Here is a 20025-nt window from a genome sequence, read left to right as displayed (position 1 = left end):
GAGTTAATCATCTAGCAAAATAGAGATTTTTCTCAGGAGTTGGTCGCCCAACTCCTGAGAAAAATCTAATAAATCACTATTGGACCAACCATGGACATCTCCAGTGGGATGCTCAGGTTGCTCTGTGCTTGATAGGTGTGTAAATAGCCAATTGTTTGCTGCCATGTTCATTAACAAGCTGATGGATTAGATGGATTTTTTTCTGTTAGTGTTTTTTGGAGCTTGTCTGCCCCATAGTGGCCAAAAATCTTTCAAATTTAAACGCACCTTCACACATGCAAAAAACAACACTGAATTAAATACAATAATAAAATAATAAATAAAATAAAATACCTGTAGTTTGTCTTCACCGTTCCTAGCCAGGCTACAACAGGCTGCATCCAGTTCCTCACCCATGGAGGTAAGGACGGCCTCTTGCTCTGCTTCCATCCGCAAAATCTTGTCCTCCAGCTTGACAAGCTCTGACTCTGAAGCCCGCCTCCGCTCACCTGACTTTACCTGTGGTGGATGGGAAAGAGCAGGTGGGAAACTGTTGATGCAAATTAGCAATTGCTGTCGGGTGTTTTTAGTTGTGTCACTTGAATCTTACAAGATAGTATAAGGACACTAACTACAGCAGATTTTCTTTAGCTGAGAGGACAAATCCAGAGAGTAGAAAGATCCAGGTTTACTTATTACGGGTTACTCAATAATACATACACAGAAAGACAGACGGACAGCCTTCGGCATCAGAGAGCCATTCACTTTCCGCTCACACAAGCAGACTTAGTTAAGTTTCCTTCTCTGGCCTGCACTGTCAATAGTTTCAGGGTCCCTACCAGGACACGGTCAATCAATATGTCCGAGGCACAGGAACCAACTGATCAGTTCTGCCCAGAGACCGTGAATCATTATCCTGTCCCTGAGATAATAAACCACCCATGTTACATTAATAGGAGCCCCTTTTTCTCCATTCACCCTATTTTAAATCAATACATGGAACTCCCCAAAGAGCCCCATACAACTTATCAGGGGCACTGTCAGAGAGGTGAATAGGGGTTCAATACTTCATCTGCTGCTGTAAAACACCTGGGGGGCGTATTGATAGCCCCTTTAAAAATAGTGCTGATTTGGCACCACTTAACCTTTCTTAGGTTTGTATGATCACATGACCTTACCAGATATCCTTGATCTATGAAGGAGGGAAGGAAGGAAAGCAGCGTCCTTATAGATTCACGCTTGTATATGTTTTTTTGCTTCCTGTTGCAGTAATATCTGATCCAGCAAAGCAGATATTGTTCCGCTGATTTGTTCAATTGTTTCCAGTAAAACAAATATTTTTCTGACTGCTATGTCACTAGCCAGTCCTCTAGACTAGAGATGTATTATCTGGTTATTTTTACTTTAAATGTTTAATGCGCTTTACAAAGGTATCAAATAAGAAGTTATAATGTGAAGCATGCTTCTGTTAAAACTATGGCACTCATGTCTGTTGAGTTTGTCTCATCAAAATGTGTCATCCTTCCTTTTAATGTTCTTGGACTTAAAATTAGCAAAAATATTTCAGAAAATCTGCTGAGGATAGATCTAATTCAAAAAGTTTAAAGTTTCACTTTCAGTTACTCGTTATTCATCATTATGTTTGAAAAACATGGCAAAGGAGGCAGGGCTTACTTTGTCATCCAGTTCCTGTTTGAGAAGCTGGTACTTTCTGTGGAGAACTGCATGTGCCTCGTCTTTTTTTCTCAGCTGCGCTGCAAGCTTATCACACTCATCCTTCATCCTGTCCAACTTGATGCGCAGCGCCCCACACAGCTCCTTGTCTGACGCTGCATCTGCCTAGTAGAGAGTGGATGTGTTAAAGGCCATGATACACAGGCAATAGTTAGAGATAATGTGGACTGGTTTATCTGCTGCAAAATATTAACTTAAAGCAGGGCGCATTTTATTTATTTCTGTGAACCCTATAATACGCTTGGAGTATGAGTAAGTAGTGTAAATAAGTTTTCAAAATTGCCATTTTAATGACATAAATGCTGCTTTGTGGATCTTACATACAACATGCCAAATTTGCCAGAGGACATTACATAAGTATATAAATGTCTGGCAGGAAAAGGGCAAATTCATAAAATTCTGAGCCATGCAAATAGAGAATATCATGTGATGGGTCAAAAGAATGAATAAATGCCACTGGTGAAATCCAGTCCTTAATTCAGGTCTCAGTCCAGCTCAAGCTTGCAAAGGCAAATCCAGACTCAGACTTTACCTTTCACACACAGCTCAAGATACAGTAAAGTGGAATGAACAACAATGACTGGGAGTGACAGGAGTGACACAAACAAAGAAAAAATGAAAAAAAAACTGCTGGGAGTGAGAAGAGAGGAAAAACAGATGGAAAATGCAAAATTAGAACTGGAGGGAGGCAGTAAGAGAGGGATTAAGGCAGAGAGAGACAGCGAGAGGGAAGATAGAGTGGAGGAGAAATCAAGAGTGAGAGGACAAGGACAAGAAAATACGAATATTTTAAGCTTCTTCTGACAGTTGACTGTATCAAAATTGTAATACAGGCTTCTGGATATGCTGTGTGAATATTGGGTGGGCTTCTTGGGGACATCTGCAGCACCCGTAGGCTAGTACTTAAAAACATTCTAGCAGACGCCCTTGTCCTTACCGTGCGCCGAAATGACACCATTACAATGAGCTATGTCAGATATTAATGCCATTCAGAACAGCTAATGGGCTAAACTCAACCATATCAGGGAGGACCATGCCCCTTAAGAAACAATGTACCCATGAGGGCTCATCATTGGAGATACTGAAAGGAGGGAGGAAGGGTGCTGGGGGACTAAGTCAAGTGGAGTCCCCTATCTCCAGCACTGCCTTGATGAGACGTCTGAGGTCTGATATCTGGGGTTTTTAAATATTCACGCTTGGAGCTTTGGAATGGCCATGAGGATCTATGGGGCACCACACACCATTAGGAGCTCAGCTATCCTCGATTCACACGGTACTCAGAGGACAGAGCCCTGGCCAATGAAGAAAATTACTCTAAATGAGAACTTTGTCTGTCTCTCGCTGAGTCGGAAATATGCCAGATGTTTAGTGGCTGAGGCATGTTACCCTGTGCTGAATTTGAAGTGTGTGCCAATGATACTCTAAATGTCAATTAAATGTGGCGCTCTGTGATCCATGCCTCCATGCAAAGAAAGAAATCTCTTTGGTTGGCTTATGACCTTGACAAATTGAGAGTGTGTGTCTCATCTGATACCTAACCCAGAGCTCAGCACTGCAGTTTAGAGGAGCCTTAAGATACGTTTACAGGAGCAGCTCATCACTTTGGAAATACACTCATTCGCCTTCTTGCCAAGAGTTGAATGAGAGAGATACACGTCTCATGTCAGTATGATCAAGACACGAGAGCAGACAATTAGCTTAGCTTAGCATAAAGACTGGTATCAGGGGAAAACGGCTAACTTGGCCATGTCCAAACAACATCTCAGTGCTCAAATTAAACTGTGGCTTCTGGGGGTTCTCTTTTTGCACCATGGCAGCAGTGCATGTGATATAAACAACAACAAATGATACAAAGCACTGGATTAAAGATCAAAGGTAAGCTTGTTTCATGGCAAGAGGGCTATACTAAAAAAATGACTGTCAAAAGCACGGACAGCTTCAGGAGGGGAGAGAGAGACTTTATCAAGCTCGTTCACCTCTAATAGCAAACATAACTATGAAAAATAAAAAAATAAACTCACCACTTTTGGCAATATATCCTCTGTTGCAATATCGTACTTATGCGTTTGTTACAGTTTTGTTTTGTTACAGATTTAGTTACCACTGGACAGAGACAGGCTAAGTGTTCAGTCTTGTCCAGTCTTTATGCTAAGCTAAGCTAAGATAAGCTAAGCTAACCAGCTGCTGTATCTAGCTGCATGTTACTGTAAAGACATAAGGTGATACCATCTAACTAAAAGGGCAAACAAGTGTATTACCCAAAACGCGAAACTTGCCCTTTAACTGTAAATTTCCTCTATGGACAAAAATATTCATTAAGGGCTTACCTTAACCTCCTTCAGGTGTGCTTGTATTTCATCCCGCTCCTGATGGCAGAGATTGAGCATGTCATGCACTTCACGATCCTTCTTTGTCCTGTGGTCCTCCATCATTGCCTTCATGTTGTCAAGTTCTTTCTGATGTACCTCTCTCTCGAGCTGCAGCTGCCTCCCCAGTGCAGCCCGCTCCTCCTGTACTGCTGTCAGCTTGGCCTGTAGCTCCGAGGCATCCCTCTGGAGCTCCTTCTTGGAGCTCTCTCCCTCAGCCAACCGCTGGGCTAGCTGGGCATGGACTGAAGTCATCTGCTTTATGGCGGCCTGGAGTTCAGCCTGTGTGTCCTGGTCTCTCTGACAACGACGGGCTTGGGTGTCAGCTCGTTCTTCCAGCCTCTGGTTCTCTTCCTTCAGTCGTGCCTGGATTGCAGCCTGACGCTGAGTCTCCTCCTGTAGGGCAGCTGAGGCATCCCTCACCTAGGGTTAGGAGAGCTGTTAGACTCTGATCAAAGCTCTTTTGATGACTCTTTAGCCCAAGTGTTTGTTACACATTCATTTTACCTTAAACCACCTCAGACCAAACAAGACAAATTGGTCTGCCAACAGAATTGGATCAACATTTAAGCCATCTCTGTGGTTAGTCTGAGACTTGTACAAGAATTCTAATGTGCTTGTAACCATTAAACAAGCATTTTGGAAGAGAGAATTGGTATATGTCTACCTTCACACAACTTCAATGCTTGCTGACTGATTTCAAATAGTTGTATCATAACACGACACCACAGTAGCATACGTCAGAGTTGTGGTGTGATACTGTATGATTCAACCTCAGTGCTGGCTGCTGTCATTTTTGAAAGGGTGAGTTAAACAAATCTTGAATCAATGAAATACACTTGCTAATATACTGATGGTGTACCGATTCAAATTTAAAGACACACCGTCTATGAACCTATAAGTAAAAAGAAGAGGTTGTATTTTTTGTGTCCCTTGTGATTTGAAAGATAAAATCTATTTCTGGGATGTTCAGCCCCACACCTCGTGGATTTCCTGCTCCAGTGACAACTGGCGCTGGCGGGTCTCGGACAGCTCCACGTCCTTGCGGTGCAGCTCTTCTTCACGCTGGGCCAAACGGCCTAGGATTTCAGCAAGCTCCCTGCGGGCCGCCTCTGTCTGCTGGCTCAGCGCCTTCAGCTGGGCCTGAGAGCTCTCCTTTTCCCTGGCTGCCTGGAGGGAGAAAGAGAGAGCAGGAGCAGTACAGAGAGGGGGGGAGTGGAAGAGGGAAATGAAGAATGACAAATGAAGAGGAGGCGAAAGATGGTGCACAAAAAGGCGCTCTAACAATAATGATGAGAGCAAGAGAAAGAGTGACAGAGAGACAGAGGGAGAGAAACATATGCAGTACCAGCTCTTGCACTGATAGGAAAATGCTAGCACTCAGCTCCCAGATAAGGGACAATGGTCAGGTCTGTTCTAGGCTGATTGCTTCTAATACTCTGGCTTTGACTGGAATTTGCAAAGACTTTGCTGTAGCTCAGAACCTAATCATTTAATTGAGCACTTGATTCTCTCCCCTAATTCATTAAGGGGGCAGAAATGATTTTGTAATTAATTCACGTCACGTCGAGTATGCCAGGTGGGAGTCTGTCTGTCCGTCTGTCTGTGAGGCGCGAGGCTGCTGACTGCGAGTTTGGAGGTGACTCACTCAGTTCAAATGGAATGGAAATCACTGGGAGGTGACTTTCAAGCTAATAATAATAGTCAGCTGTAAATTATTCAACTAGGCACAACTGCTGTAACATACCTCGCAAAGCCACTCGCGCTACTTGACTTTCTTATATAATATATTTGTTGCATATTTGGTTATATCATTCATACATGATTCAACAGTCTCTGATACAAAGCCCTCTCTGCTATATGCATACAAGCATGCATATCCCAGCATTTGTCCTTGTTTGGGTTGAACAGCAATGTTCAACATTTCTCATTACATATTACATATGTATTGGTTCGCTTCAATAGGTATTCAGCAGATCATCACCATAAGAAGATTGCATGTGACATAATGTGGGTCTCAACTTTCCACTCATAATACTTAAAAGGTAGGAAGGGGTAGAAGGGGCTGCTTTAATTTCTTCTACGAAAGGACACGGAGGAATCGGTCCTTCACTAAGCCCCTGCCCCAGCTTGATGCACTCCTTGACAAAATATCATCTACTTTTTGGAAAAATGAAAAAGCACCAACCAAAAACTACCACATCATCTGCCGATCAACAAGACAGAAGACAATGAAATTAAAGGGATGCTTTTGCCACTTTTCAACCGGCTTTGTATTATTACAATGTGGGTATATCACGTTAATGGAAATCGACAAAGTTTCCCTTTATGGAGGCTCATACTAGAGTCTATGGCGCACAGCTGTATAGTTGCCAAACACTGGTTGGTGCCACGTGATGATTGGCCAGTTTGCGTTCAAGAGGCGGGACTCAGCAAACTGGTTATTTGGACCAGAGAAACTCAAAATCAAAATCAAAATCATTTTATCTGTTTTTCCCCTGTGATGAGAGGGTGTTGATTTGACAACAAGTTAACATCTAAACTTCCATTTCTGGCTAAAGAACTGCTAAAAATATTTGAAATGCAACATCTGAGTAACAGAGTGGATATCTGTGTGTGCCGAGTGTCCATTGTGTTCACAACACTCTGTGTAGCCAAATGTAGCAACCTAGTTTTTCTTCCATCATCCATGTGATGTATTCTGATGTCAGTGGGCTGCAGAACTACAGAGGCTAAGACAAGTTTTGTTTTCTCGTTGCCACCTGGAGCGTCACTACAAATCAGTCTACTGGTAAAGCTGAGAAATACATTTTACAACAGATGTTATTGATTACTTTTTAGGACACACTGTCAAAGACAAAGCAGCTATCCATGTGCCAAAGTCTACTGTTAAGAAAATATAACAAAGGCAGTCAGTTGAAGTTGTTGTTAACAGTGCTGCCAGCTGGCTAGCCACTAGCCCAGCCAGCAGCAGCAGCACAATCCAGAACGTTTGAGAGACAGCTGCTGGGAGCCGATGAATACAGTTAACTCATATTCGAGCTGCAGTTGCCCACCAGAGCCAATTCATACCTAGTCAATAAGTTGCACTGCAGTGAGATTCACCACGGTCTGATAAACTTTTGATCGATTCGGTGCAACTGAGAGCTTTCACTTCGTTCAAAGATAAACCAAAAGAAAGACCACTGCCAACAGAAAAAGGAAAGCAGGTGACTACTGAGCAGTTTTGATTGATTTTTTTTCAATGTAGTGGGCACAGACACAGTGCGAGCTAAATGGACAGTAACAAATTACATACATTTGTTTAATGTTACTGTAATGTTACAGGCTTTCTAAGCAGGAGGATTTCTTTGTCTATATGAATGGTGCCTTAATAGACTAAACCTACCAGAAATACAGACTAGATATCCAAATAATTAGATGCAAAAGGTTGCTTTAAAGAGGTAATCAAACGCAATTAAATTTAGGGGACTCATAAGCAGAAAGATTAAAAAGAACACTGGTGAAAATCAAAGCAGCAAATGCCAAAATATCTTGACTTTTAGTCCCTAGTAGCTGTCACAGTAAATAAAAACCTTACAATTCATATAATGCAACGCAACAGCACCTTTCATTAGATCTGCTGTGCTTCTTAAATCTCCACTTCAGTCAAACACTATGCTTTGAAACTGTGACACAGGCTTTATGTTGGAATATTATATAGTTTCAGTGATGACATCATCAGGCTTGTTTTTTAAACTTTAGAAAGCTCCCCATAACGCCCCACTGGATACTTAACAACTGTCTTCACAGGCTGAGCAGTAAGCAGGTAAACTGGTCTTCATATGTAAAATCGGACTTTAAGGCACAAGGGGTTCAATCATTTTTCTCACTTCGAATGCAGTTTTACAATTCCACTCCTTCCACTAGCAATTTCTTGAAATAAGGCAGAATAAAGCCTCAGTTATGCTTTCCGCACGGATGGTAGCACGGACATAAGCTGACGTGGAATTGTGATGGGGAAAAGTTTGGAGCTTTTATACTCCGTGCGGGATTCTCTTCACGCTGTTTGTACTTTCTCACATCTGCCACAGCCCACCACCAGTTCTCCATTTTTCTCTTCCCATCCACATCCATGTAGTTAGAAAATGTTGGGTGCGCGCCGTGAAGGGCTGAATCTCATGGTGTGATGTCACTTTGGCTGTGTGGACATTTGTGACCATTGCTGATGCATAAATGAGTTGTTAAGATGTTTTTCAATGTGTAAAAGCAGCCAAAATGATAAAGACGAGCAGTTATTTAGTCACAGCTGCTGCTGTAGGCTGTGGTGTCAGAAGTCATGTACTGAATGCATCTGCCTCAACTGACCTGCAAGGCCTTTTCAGTATGGGACTGAGTGTGTGCCCTCGCCTCCTCCAGCTCCTTCTGCAGTCTCCTGCACTTTGCCCTCCACTGGCGCACAGCCTCCTGGGCCCTGGTCTTCAATTCATCTCTGCTCCTCGTGCTCTCCAGGAATAATGCCTCTGTTTCCCTCCTCTCTTCCTGCCCGCGGCTCTGAAAGGATGAATGAATTTATTCACCAAGTGTCTATTCAGTCTTTATAATCTGAATCAGTTGGATGCTAAATTATTTTGCAGGCCTAATTCTGGAGCATCTCATGACTGCAGTGTTAGTTTTTCAATTCTTTACTTTGTTACTTTGTCAACTTGTGTCCCAGAATGAAACATCAGACACAGTATCCTTCCATTTAAAATTTCCCCTAGAAAAAGCACCACTTGTATCGAGCCCCTGGAATAAATTATCTGTCCACTGATGAATTACAGTGTGGTGCAATAACCAGTATTAAAGTACCTGTATCTCCCTCAACTGTTCCAGCATTCGTAGCTGCTGTTGCTCCCGCCGTGCCAGGTCTGATGACAACTCCTGGTATATAGATAAGAAAAAGGTCAAGGACGCACGTGTGTGTGTGTGTGTGTGTGACTAGTACAGCTAATGGAAAAGACAGAAAGGCGGGGGAAAGGGAGACATAGAGGTGTGAAGGAATGTGTTCAGAGCAATGGAAGTTAGGTAAGGGGAGAAAAAGACAGTTGACGTTTACAAGAAGGAAGCAAAAAGGGTAAAAAGGTATGAGCAGTTTAAAGAAAGAATAGCACGCAAACAAAAGACAAGTAGGACCAAAGGAAAGGAGAGAAAGGTCAAACAAGGTTGAGATTGTGCCTACACTTCGATTATCTGCAAGGCTATTCTGACAGGTAGTCTGAAAGGAGAGTTGCTCTGGATTAACTCCATATCTACAACAGAATCACAATCAGTCTGAAGTTTCAAGTGTGATTTAAGTCTAAACTAAGGGCAAATAAGGTTAGCCTGGTGCCATTTAGGCATTTATACTGAATAAAACTGTCATTTGGGAGTAATTAGTCATTGACTGATTAGGCATAGAACTATTAGACTGTATATAAATTCAGTCACTGAGAAATTGAATCTTCCACCCTATTCTCCTCATTATGCTTCATTTTTGCTCATTTACCATTCAAATGAAACATTTCCAACGTCTATTTTGATCTAGACTTAAGAGGCGCCCCAGGTGATACATGCAAACACCCACTTCATCTTTCACACCTACTCTGCAATAAGGAATCGTGGGAGTTTAAACACATATCCAGTGAAAGAAACATAAGAGATTAGAGGAATAAGCCAATGCTTTAAGTGCAGCTATTTCTACTAACGTTTTATTGATACCCACCGTAGCCATGAATACTACTGCTTAGTGAGGGAATGTGGTTTTTTTTTTCTTCTAGATTTTTTTTATGTCTTGTTACAGTGATAAAAGTGACACATAGCACCAGTTTGAGAAGGATAAATGACTGCTGGTTGACTTCTGATCTCCTATTCCAACTGTCACTTCATCTGACGATTTTAAGAGGATCAAGTGGCATGGAGTTGGCGGAGGATCCGACCACGCATGAGAGGAACCCGGCAAACTGAAATAACCCTGCTCAGGCAGGGCAAAATCAAAAGCATGCTTTTGTTGTGTTCATTTGCACTCCAGCTGAGAGATCCTCAGTATTTCCCATTTATCCTTTTCAGTGTAACCAGATGACTAAAGACACCAAGAAATTACGTGCAATTCCTTCTCTTAGCCACTTCATCCCACTGTCACACTCACTGGATACACACCTCCACCTGTAAGCTGAGTTGGACTCTCTCCTTCTCCTTGCGTTCCACAGCCCTTTTCAATTCTTCCACGTCACTGAAGTATGAGGCCGTGCTCAGCTGGGCTCGCAGCTCCGCCACTTCTTTCTCCAGACTCAAACGATCTATACACGTGTACACGTAATCAAAGTGCTGTTAGAATTGGTTTCTCCAAGTGTAGAGTAGAAAACACAGCAACAAGAAACTTGATGGTGAGTGATGGATTAAAGAACACAAGAAGAAGGCATTACATATATAAACAGTCTATTTTGAATCACTTTCTAAACTTAAGTATGTTTATAATTCTTTACTATTATTATTGTTTAAAATTATCATTTTAATTTTGTAATAGATTTTGACATATTAGACACATTAAAACATTAAATACAATTGTGGGTATTGATCGTATCATTCGCTGCTGCTCTTAATCTAAATCCCGCGTTTCATTTTCCAATGCCTTTGAGTGTATTTCTAACATGAGTAATACATGTTTCAGTAACACATCTGGAAAATATAACAGATTCAAAGGCACTACTGACACATCTGCACATGTGCTACCATCATTTTGTATGATCAGTGAACTGTGGAATAAAAGACTGTAGATAGAGCTGCAACCCTACAGATTATACATTGGTTTGTCTCAGTCTGTTTTTGCTAATTAGCTGCCATATGGTATGGAGGTGTTGCGTTTTTAGTGCATATGAGCTTCAGTTGAGTTGAGCAGGGGCACCTATAATTACTGCAGGCTCTGGGGCTCCAGACTTTTTGGATTCCCTCACCACCCACCCAATCTGCCTTTAAAGCTGACAGTCAGTTTTGATGGCCTTGGTGGTTTTCGCTAATCTGTAGTTCACAGGAGATAATTTGTGTTCAAAGTAAAAAAAAAAAAAAATTAATTATTAATTCCATGATTTTACACTTAAACATCCATTATTACAAGCCTCAGTCTTGTAATAATGGAAAAAAGGTGATTCATCTTGATTAATCACAGTAAATTGTGTGATTAATCAAACAGCCCTACTCTTTACTTACTAGATTAGATGATCACATGCATGGCTCATGGTTTGTAAACTTGGACTGTTTCCTTTTGGTCGGATCTCTTTTCCCAGTCAGAAAAACCAAAGTGAACCAAAAAGCATCACCACAAACCATGTAGACATGTTAACTCTGATTTTTGGCCAGATGTGTCTGAGGCAGGGGCAAGAAAGCAAATACAGGAAGAAGGTCCTGTGTTGTGGACCAGGGTGTATTTCTGCAAAATAAATATTCTGCAGATAGCTGCTACTACAAGAAACGTTTAGCTTGCTCTGCTGCATCCCAGAATACAAAGCACACCTGGCTACAGGAGCGATTTGTTCAAATTTGAGGAGAACACCTGGTAGTTGGGTCAGATTGAGAGCGGATCACTTTCCCACCACAAACTGTTCCAGAGCTTGTTTGGAATGGGACCAAGACCACCAAGAGATTACGAGGAAGTCTTCACACCTGTCTGAGCGAATTGCACCACGTGGGAAAATGAAACAGAGTCCGATTAAATCAGACTAAACAGCGCAGGTGTGAAATCACCCTTAGACATGTTTTTTCAATTATCACTGTCCTTTGATACCATAAAATCAACACCATCACAAAAAACAGTGGGTCACAGATAGGTAAGGTTTTCAATACTTTTCACTAATCTATCTAGTCTTCTTGCCTTTTAAGACCATATATTTGACATTATTTTTTCCTTTTACAGCCCAATCAAGTCTCTGTCCTCTCACAAACACTCCACTTGTCCTGTCCTGGCCCTGTTTCTCATCTCAGGCCTCTCTCTTCCCACTGCCCTACATTCACCTGAAATGTATGTATACTGTTCTGTTCTTCAGGGAGAAATTAATACCGAACAAGACAAGAGATAATGTCAGCTACTGCTATGGCTACAGATGTGGCATAGCAACCTCTTAACCTGTCCATTTAACCAGCATCCAAATCTTCTTTGTCTTGAGCCCTCCTGTTTATTTGGACCTATATTCATTACCTGGTCCTCGCTGTCCACCTCTTCCCTCCTCCCTGTCAGTGTGGTTGCTGTGTGGCGGAGCAATGGGCTTAAAAGTCTCCAGCCGAGCCCTCTGAAGCTCAGTCTTCTCCTTCCTCGTCCTCAGCACCTCACCACGCATGTCCTCCACCTGGGGATCATCAGCCATGTAAGCAGACGCAGATAAAGACATCTGACTGTCTGACAGTGGGCAAAGTGACAGTGAAGTTCTCTTAGAAGATGCTGCACTATTTATTGTTTTGTCTCCTGAGGTTTACTGTACATCTGCATACACAATCAGGTACAGTACACACAGACACAAACAAACCTGTTGAACAAGGGACTCTCTGCTTTCCTCAGACTGTTCAAGAAGTCTTCTAGCACTCTCCAGTTCCCGCTCCATCTAAGGGGAATACAACAATAACAATGTCAGGACAACAGATAATAAGCAAGGGTTTTGGAAATTGCTGTGAAAGCCTGGTGTGATGTGTTCTGAGGTTCAGAATGAGCATCACATACAGTATTTCATTTGTTATGCAGCATCGACCATCCACAGATGTATACAATTTAAGTTAAGGCACAATTGTGAAAGTGATAGGAAGGGGCTCCATTTAATTTTCCTCCAAAAGGTTTCGATGAACTTCTTACTTAAGCATATACTACTATACCCATGTAAAAAACTGTAACTGCTACAGCCATCGCAACAACTTTTACATTGCAAACTGTCATGACAATAACAATTTACCAAATGTTTTTACTTTGTAAATAAAAAACATATTCAACATTAAATATATTCACCTCGGACTTCTCCTTCTCTGCTTTCAGTAGCCTTGCTATCCTGGCCTCCTCTTTCTCATGGGCTTGAACTTGGCGTCTCCCTGAAGTCTACAAAACACAATATACAGACAGCAACATGTATTACAATAAGAGCACACATATCCGAGTAGTGTAACAATGCAACATGAGAGGTGCTATTGCATCATGGCATCTCTTCTATTTGGAAGAAGACACTGGCAACATGGTGGATTTGTACAAGAGCTTAGATCCCACACAATCCCACTCATTCTGAGCAGACTGCAGTGATGAATTACCGGCTGCTAGCAATAACATCTACCCAAGTGACTCATCATCTATTTGATTCACATCACAGCGGGCCCATCGGTGGGGAATAAATGTGCCCTCTGCTCTCCCTCCCCTCCTGCTCTTTAGTAGTAAAAGAGATTATTTTCCTCTTCATTTCCTCATGCTTGTTTATTTACCCTTAATTTTTGGACAAATGCATTATTTCCCATCGCCCCGGGCCCTGCTGGTGTCCCATTAGGGCACTACGGAGGAGAGTGATGCAAATGAATTGGTAGCTACTATCATTACACAACGTGCTGAAAAGTCGAGCTCACAAAAGGTTGTCAGTCTGGGTACAGCTAAACAGTGCCCCTATGTGGTCTACTAATAAACTGCAGTAGGCATGAGGGCTCTAAAGGGAACTAATGTAATGACACTGATTAGTTTATGCAAAACCCTGCCCTCAAAACCACTAACTAAGTCATGAATAGTTCAGGTAACAAAGTTAACAAACATTATGATGACGCATAATATGGATGAGTCTTGTGGCTAAATGGGAAGTAGCAATGTAAGAGAGCTATAATGCAAACTAATGTGTGTCGAACGCTGTGATTGTGGGCATCTATTGAGTGCATCTAGCGATGAGTCTCCAACACTAAAGTGCATCTAATGATAGAGCTCTCTCAGCTAGTAATGCTTTAAGACAAATGATTGGCATGAAATACAGGAAAGTAGCAATTACTTGCTTAGCGACCATTTGCACTGCATCACAGTAATTGCCTAGGTGTGTTTTATAGTCTCATAAAGCAGAGTAAGAGTGCAAGGTGACACAGTGGGAACACTGCTTTAACAAACAATAGAGGGCTGCAATACATTAGAGAGAAAGCCCCTCAGTAAGACAAGCTCTGTGATTGAATTCACACAGATTTGATGGACAACACATCTAATCTATCTAACTGTTTGGAAGATTACCAATCCCACTAATTGTAGTAAGTGGCCTTGGTTCTTTTCCAGCTCATTTTTGAAGGTAAAGAATAATTAATCAGCAAGATCATTTAAGAATATTTCAGCATTCATGTTTGAACACCATAGAGATTGCATTCTAACCTTTCCGTATCGGAGCTGGCAGCCAGAACGCCTTTTTTTTTTTTCTTCCAAATTGAGCATTAATACATTGTGTAGATGTCAGTGGTCTGTATCATTACTCAGGAATAACCAACAATTATTTATTGCTGCTGCTGCTGCTGCTGGTCCTGTGTGGGCAGAAAGCCCTCCTGCCTTTCTCTTTACTGCATGTATTAGCACAATTACTTATGAAAGCAATGGTTCTCCCTCCTGTTACGTACTGCTTGACTAGTTGGTCTCGGACATGTCAAACCACCCTCAAGTCTTTTGAGATAGTATCTAATCACACTTAGAAGGTCTAAAGACAAAGAGCAGTCTTGTTCCTTCAATTTTGACTGAATTTGTGAGGACGCCTAGAGTAAAAGCGGGTAGACTAGAGCACACGATGAAACACATCGATGTGAGAGACTGAACAATGTAAAGGAATGTCCCAAATGCCATTTGTTGTGCTCTGAAGCTTCAGTGAGAATTACCCAAGAATATTCAAAGCTTCAACAGGGTGGGAGGACAGCAGAAGCTATCAAACTTTTTCAAATCTTTTCAGCCGTTTTTCTGCACAGCAGCAGCACCATCAACTGACTGACTCACACATCTGTCAGTTACCCACAATGAAGCACAGCACATCTGGTCTAGAGTTTCAAAATGACACCGGCAGAGAGGAAGATATGCGTTTTGTTTATGTTATACACAGCACAAAGGGTGGGTAGTGAATAAGTACATTTACTGTAGTTACTTACACTTTTGAGGTAACTGGACTTTACTTGAGCATTTCTATCCTATACTACGTTATATCTCTAATAATTTAGTACTTTTATCCATTAATCGTCAGTTGCCATGGCACTGGTAGAAACTAAAAAGCATTCAAGTCAGCCTTAACAATCAATCACGTTTACTGCAAAGGACCAGCGTCAACATGACATTTCATATATTTTTATCATGCTCTGTTATTCAGTGTCTTAAATATCTGACGCCACCTCGGTGGCCTTATTTATTTTAATTTTTATGAATGTATGTGTTATGTGTGTGCTTCATGAGTGCTTAGTATTTATCTGTAAGACGTATATAATTGTATGTGCTTGTACACGTCTGTTCTGTAATGGTTTCCTTTTACTTAGATGTCCTCCTCTATAGCAATCTAATCAAGGAACGCACACATTTGGATCACATTGACCCATCTAGTCCTGTCCACATCCCTCAGCTGAATTTATGTGCCTTCATGTAAAGTCTAACAATTTTTTGGCCATTCCCTTTGAATGTGACAGAACAAGAGATTGTCGACAGAAACGTGTGGGATGGAGGGATCACAGCAGGTGAGTGGTGGGGAAAAGTGTCACCTCCTGCAGCTCGTCAGATATGGTCGCCCGCTGGGTGGGCCTTCTCTCTCTCCCCATGCTACTTTGCTCAGTGTGCATCTCTCTCTCCAGCTCCTGCAGACGTCGCTCCACACGAGATGACACCTGCAGAAATTGAGACGGAGGACGCCTCAGGGCACGCAAACATCACCAGTCCAGAAATGGCAGCGAGGTATGATAAATGAGACGCCAGGAAATTAAAAAGGGTGGGTGACAAAAATATCTTCTAGCACTGACTGAAAGTATTACATTCATGATGCAAAAACTCCCCGTCTAATCAGGGAGCATCAAATCCACCTGTAAAAAGCAGTTAATACTTTTATCTTGTCGTGTCTGTGGACATGACAAGGTACAAAATATTAAACATGTTTGCTGTCATTTGGAGCAGCATATTCGTCACAGTGATGAGCCATGAGCCTGGAAATTATTCAGAAAATATTTGCTAAAGTTAGACTTCACTGAAGTGACATTTGAAAAAGAGGACACCATTTGTCCATAGATGTTGTCTGTTCAGGAAACAAAACTAGTTGCATACTGCACGCTTTATACAGCATCATAACTGTGATGTGATGTTCTTAAATTCGTGATGTATCCACTTTTCTTACTACGTCCACAGAGCTGGAGAGCATCCTTTGAGTACTGGTGGTTAAATAAACAGCTATAACTCACTGAGGCCTGTCTTTGGGAAGCTGTCATGTGCTCTGTCAGGCTCTCCATCGCTCGCCGGGTGTCAATATCAGACCTATGAAAAAAATTTAAGAAAGAAAATTCAGCGGACTGTAAATATTTATACAGCAGAGTTCTGTCATTTTGAATCCTATTCCAGAATATAGTTGTTCAAAATGTGAATGAATAATGTGATGCCACTAAAAATAATTGTACAGCTCCAGATGCTGAAATATGTTGGTGGATCAATTTGGTGTGGTCGGTAGCACCAGGGAGGAGAGATTTTTTAATAACCTGAAAATGTCAAATTCTAATGCCTGCTGAGGGCGAGATCTGCTGCCTTTTGACTTTCCAGGGCCGTTTTATCACTTTCTCGTCAAGGTGATTTCAAAGACCTGAAAACCATGCACTGGTTTTCAAAATCTTTTTACATCTGATGGATATGAATAATTAAAGATCAATATCCTGCACTGGCCCAGTCAGTGCCTGTGAGTTACTGTAGAAAATAATGGTGAAATCTGAGGGCAGGCTTAAAGAAGAGATTGCATAAAAGTCTCCTTGCACTTCACATTTTTTACTAAACTAGCGTGTGCTTCCGAAAGCCTTATCCCAAAATCCAAACTTGTATTAAATCAGAAAATTCTACTAAATTTGATTTAAAGCACACAGACTTAGGACACCATCGTCAGTGAGTGTTTCATTTAAGTAAATTATATCAAGGGAGTACCCCTTAACCATTGCTTCATCTGCTTATTATGCAAAATCGGTTAAAAGAGCCTTATCCTTATGGGTCTTCATTTCAGACTTCAATGTAAATAAACAAAAATATCTGAGAATAAACATTTTATACTGTGCATGTCCATTGACACCTCTTTTTATCATTTTACTATCTATTCAAATCTGCCAGTGACAAATGTTGATATATTCATTTTTTGTGGCAAGAGACACAGTTTATTCTACTTGTTACTATGGCAGGTAACAAAACACAACTTGAAAATTCAGCTCAGCTTGTCTTATAAAAAAAGGAAAACATAGCTACTGTTCAAACATATCCCCTCTCCTCAGATACCTATTTCTCCTGAGGACTTCTCGATCCAGGTCACCAGACAATCTCTGCTGGTCACAACGCAGATCCCTCAAGGATTGGTGAATAGTGTGAATCTATATGATACACATAGATACGGAATACAAAACATTATACACAGGCAAAGAAAAGAACAAACTGTCTATCATTGTCTTTACAGAATTGCACATCTATTGGAGCCACTGCGGAATGGTCAGAAACAAATAGGGGCTCTTGAACATACGAAATGACTGTAAAGGAAAATACGGGCATGAACAGTGAAAGTGATGTGAATTAAATGTTATTAGTAGATAACAGTAACAAATGTAATTTCTATGTTGCTGACTCTGCGTGCCCTCTTGTGGATACTTTCTGAAATGCCATGACAGTAACATGTGGCACTGAATGGTAGCTCCTTACATCCTCTCCAGCCAGGCTGGCATCCTTGAAACGAACACTGGCAGACTGAGACCTCCTCCTCCTTCCTGGAGTGCTTGTATAGTCCCTCAGTGGAGAAGTAGGGTAGAAACGCTGGCCATCTGAAATAATAGACGTCTCTATGTTATAATGTTTTAAACCAGGAGTTTGATCTTCTTCAGGCTGGTTACATCAAAAATATTGAACCAAACAAAAACACCATAAACTGGTGCACAGCATATTTAAGGTGTTCTATTTGTGTTTGTTGTCATTTTCGTGTGTAATTTCTGTTATCATCCTTTATGTTTCATCTCTTGACAAAATATCCAGAATTAAGACAACAACGAAAAGACAACTAACAGCAAAATCCTTTCTATTTCTCCACACCTGATCCTGAGCAAGCTTCCAGGTCACTGGTGTGCAGGGTGGAGGCCGAGGCTGAAGCACTCCGAGCCCCATTGCACCTGCTCAGCCTCTGTGTCTGCAGCTGACTGATGGACTCCTCCAGGTTGTCCCTGAGCTGGTGCAGGAATAAAAACAAGCAAACATACAGAATAGATGTGACAACAAGAATAAACATTGAGATAATGGACTAAAACATTACTGAAACAGTATTACTTGAGACTCTGGTGGTACAAGAATACGATTAAATTATAATTAATAAAACAGTTGTCTTACTAGTGCCATGGCTTCAGCCTGATCATCTGTATTGTCCCTGTACTGACCCAGCATCTGGTCTACTTTGGTCAAGTTCCTACTGGTGTCCTGTTAGAGAAAAGAAGGTTTCAGGTAACAATAACTGACATAAGTTCAGGAATCACTGCAAGCTATATATAAACATATACCCAAAGTGTATTCTAATTAGGTAAGATGATGCACCACTACTGTACATTTGGGGATATGGTTGAACTACAAAATGCACAGATGCATGTCCAGTATTTGCAGCTGGGTGACATGTGACCAGATGCAGGTGTCTCAGTCTCATGTGGCAGAGAAGAGTACCTGCAAAGTGTTCGCCAACGTGCTGATCTTCTCGGAGATGTCTGCTCGAGCATCACCTGCACTCCTACCGGCTCTGCACCTGTCCCGGTCAGGCCTGCGGTGGGCTTCACGCCCCCGAGGCCTCTGTACACGCGTCCTGTCGTATGAATCCGACTCACTGGATGTGTCCATAGTCTGGGACGGGGCAGGTATGCGGCTGGATGCAACGAAAAACGACTGACTAGGCAAATCTGACGATTAGCGACCAGCACTAGCTTCATGTGCGGAAAACGCTATCTGTTTACCGCAACGTTAATCAGATTAACGAGCGAACTGAGCTGGTTTTGTACTTTCTTCAAAGCACATATTTGTGTCATAGCTAGCAGGAAATTGAGCGTTGTCATTGTTACCTTAACAACTCCTTAAGACAGGAAACTATCTGCCTAGCAAAACACTACAATTCAAACTGCCCCCTTCCCAGTCAATCACAGTGGTGGGCATTGTTTTGGCTAGCAACAAGTGGCAACTACTACGAACGGTAGCTAGCTAACCCAACGTTAGCCTTGTGACAAAACCCTTAAAAATGCAAAAACACTGCATGAGTTCAGCGGAAACAGCAGAAATAAACAATATCGCTGTAAATACGTTACATAAGAGTCGTTAGTTTTTCACTTTGCGGCTGATAGCGAACAGAAGAGCAGCTTCACCGTGCTATGGCAACTTGAACTAGCCGCGCCTGAGCAGGAAGACAAACGGACCACAGCGGCCTCAAAGGACGCCGGGAAATGTATGCTGCCCGCGAGGGAGCAGTGTGGGAATTTAGTTTTGGTGAACTACATTGTCCAAAGGTATGCGTTTGCGCCAGTGCTGCCGCTCTTCAGTCAGGAAAGAAAAGAAAAAAGGGAAAGGAGGAAAATGAAAAGAAAGGAAGTTTTGGATAAAGAGTAGACAAACAAATATATGTATTGAAATTAAAAGTTTATTTTTTTTACACACTAGAATAACAGGATGCCATACAATATTATGTTATGGGCAAAAAAGTCAAGTAATCAATAATATACTGGGCATCAAATAGACATAGACATATACTGGAAC

General features: G+C 41.7%; 1 protein-coding gene across 1 annotated transcript in view; it reads right to left on the bottom strand.

Annotated features, from left to right (window-relative positions):
• LOC139217907 (centrosomal protein of 128 kDa) overlaps nt 1-19221 on the bottom strand; it is a 36757-nt gene extending 17536 nt beyond the window's left edge. The window contains exons 1-17 of the mRNA XM_070849408.1: nt 18952-19221; nt 18628-18714; nt 18337-18469; nt 17953-18089; nt 17539-17630; nt 16473-16545; nt 15786-15908; nt 13063-13149; nt 12593-12667; nt 12268-12415; nt 10236-10375; nt 8910-8981; nt 8427-8612; nt 5061-5249; nt 4041-4502; nt 1654-1818; nt 334-498 (exon numbers count right to left, since the gene is read on the bottom strand). Coding sequence (XP_070705509.1) covers nt 334-498; nt 1654-1818; nt 4041-4502; nt 5061-5249; nt 8427-8612; nt 8910-8981; nt 10236-10375; nt 12268-12415; nt 12593-12667; nt 13063-13149; nt 15786-15908; nt 16473-16545; nt 17539-17630; nt 17953-18089; nt 18337-18469; nt 18628-18714; nt 18952-19122 — 2505 coding nt within the window. The 5' untranslated portion in view covers nt 19123-19221. The remainder of the gene's footprint in view (nt 1-333; nt 499-1653; nt 1819-4040; nt 4503-5060; nt 5250-8426; nt 8613-8909; nt 8982-10235; nt 10376-12267; nt 12416-12592; nt 12668-13062; nt 13150-15785; nt 15909-16472; nt 16546-17538; nt 17631-17952; nt 18090-18336; nt 18470-18627; nt 18715-18951) is intronic.
• Nucleotides 19222-20025: the final 804 nt, after the last annotated feature.

Source organism: Pempheris klunzingeri, chromosome 18 (genome assembly GCF_042242105.1).
Source record: "Pempheris klunzingeri isolate RE-2024b chromosome 18, fPemKlu1.hap1, whole genome shotgun sequence".
Classification (NCBI taxonomy): domain Eukaryota; kingdom Metazoa; phylum Chordata; class Actinopteri; order Acropomatiformes; family Pempheridae; genus Pempheris; species Pempheris klunzingeri.
Note: the sequence above shows the minus strand (reverse complement) of the source record. Positions and strands in the feature narration are given on the sequence as shown.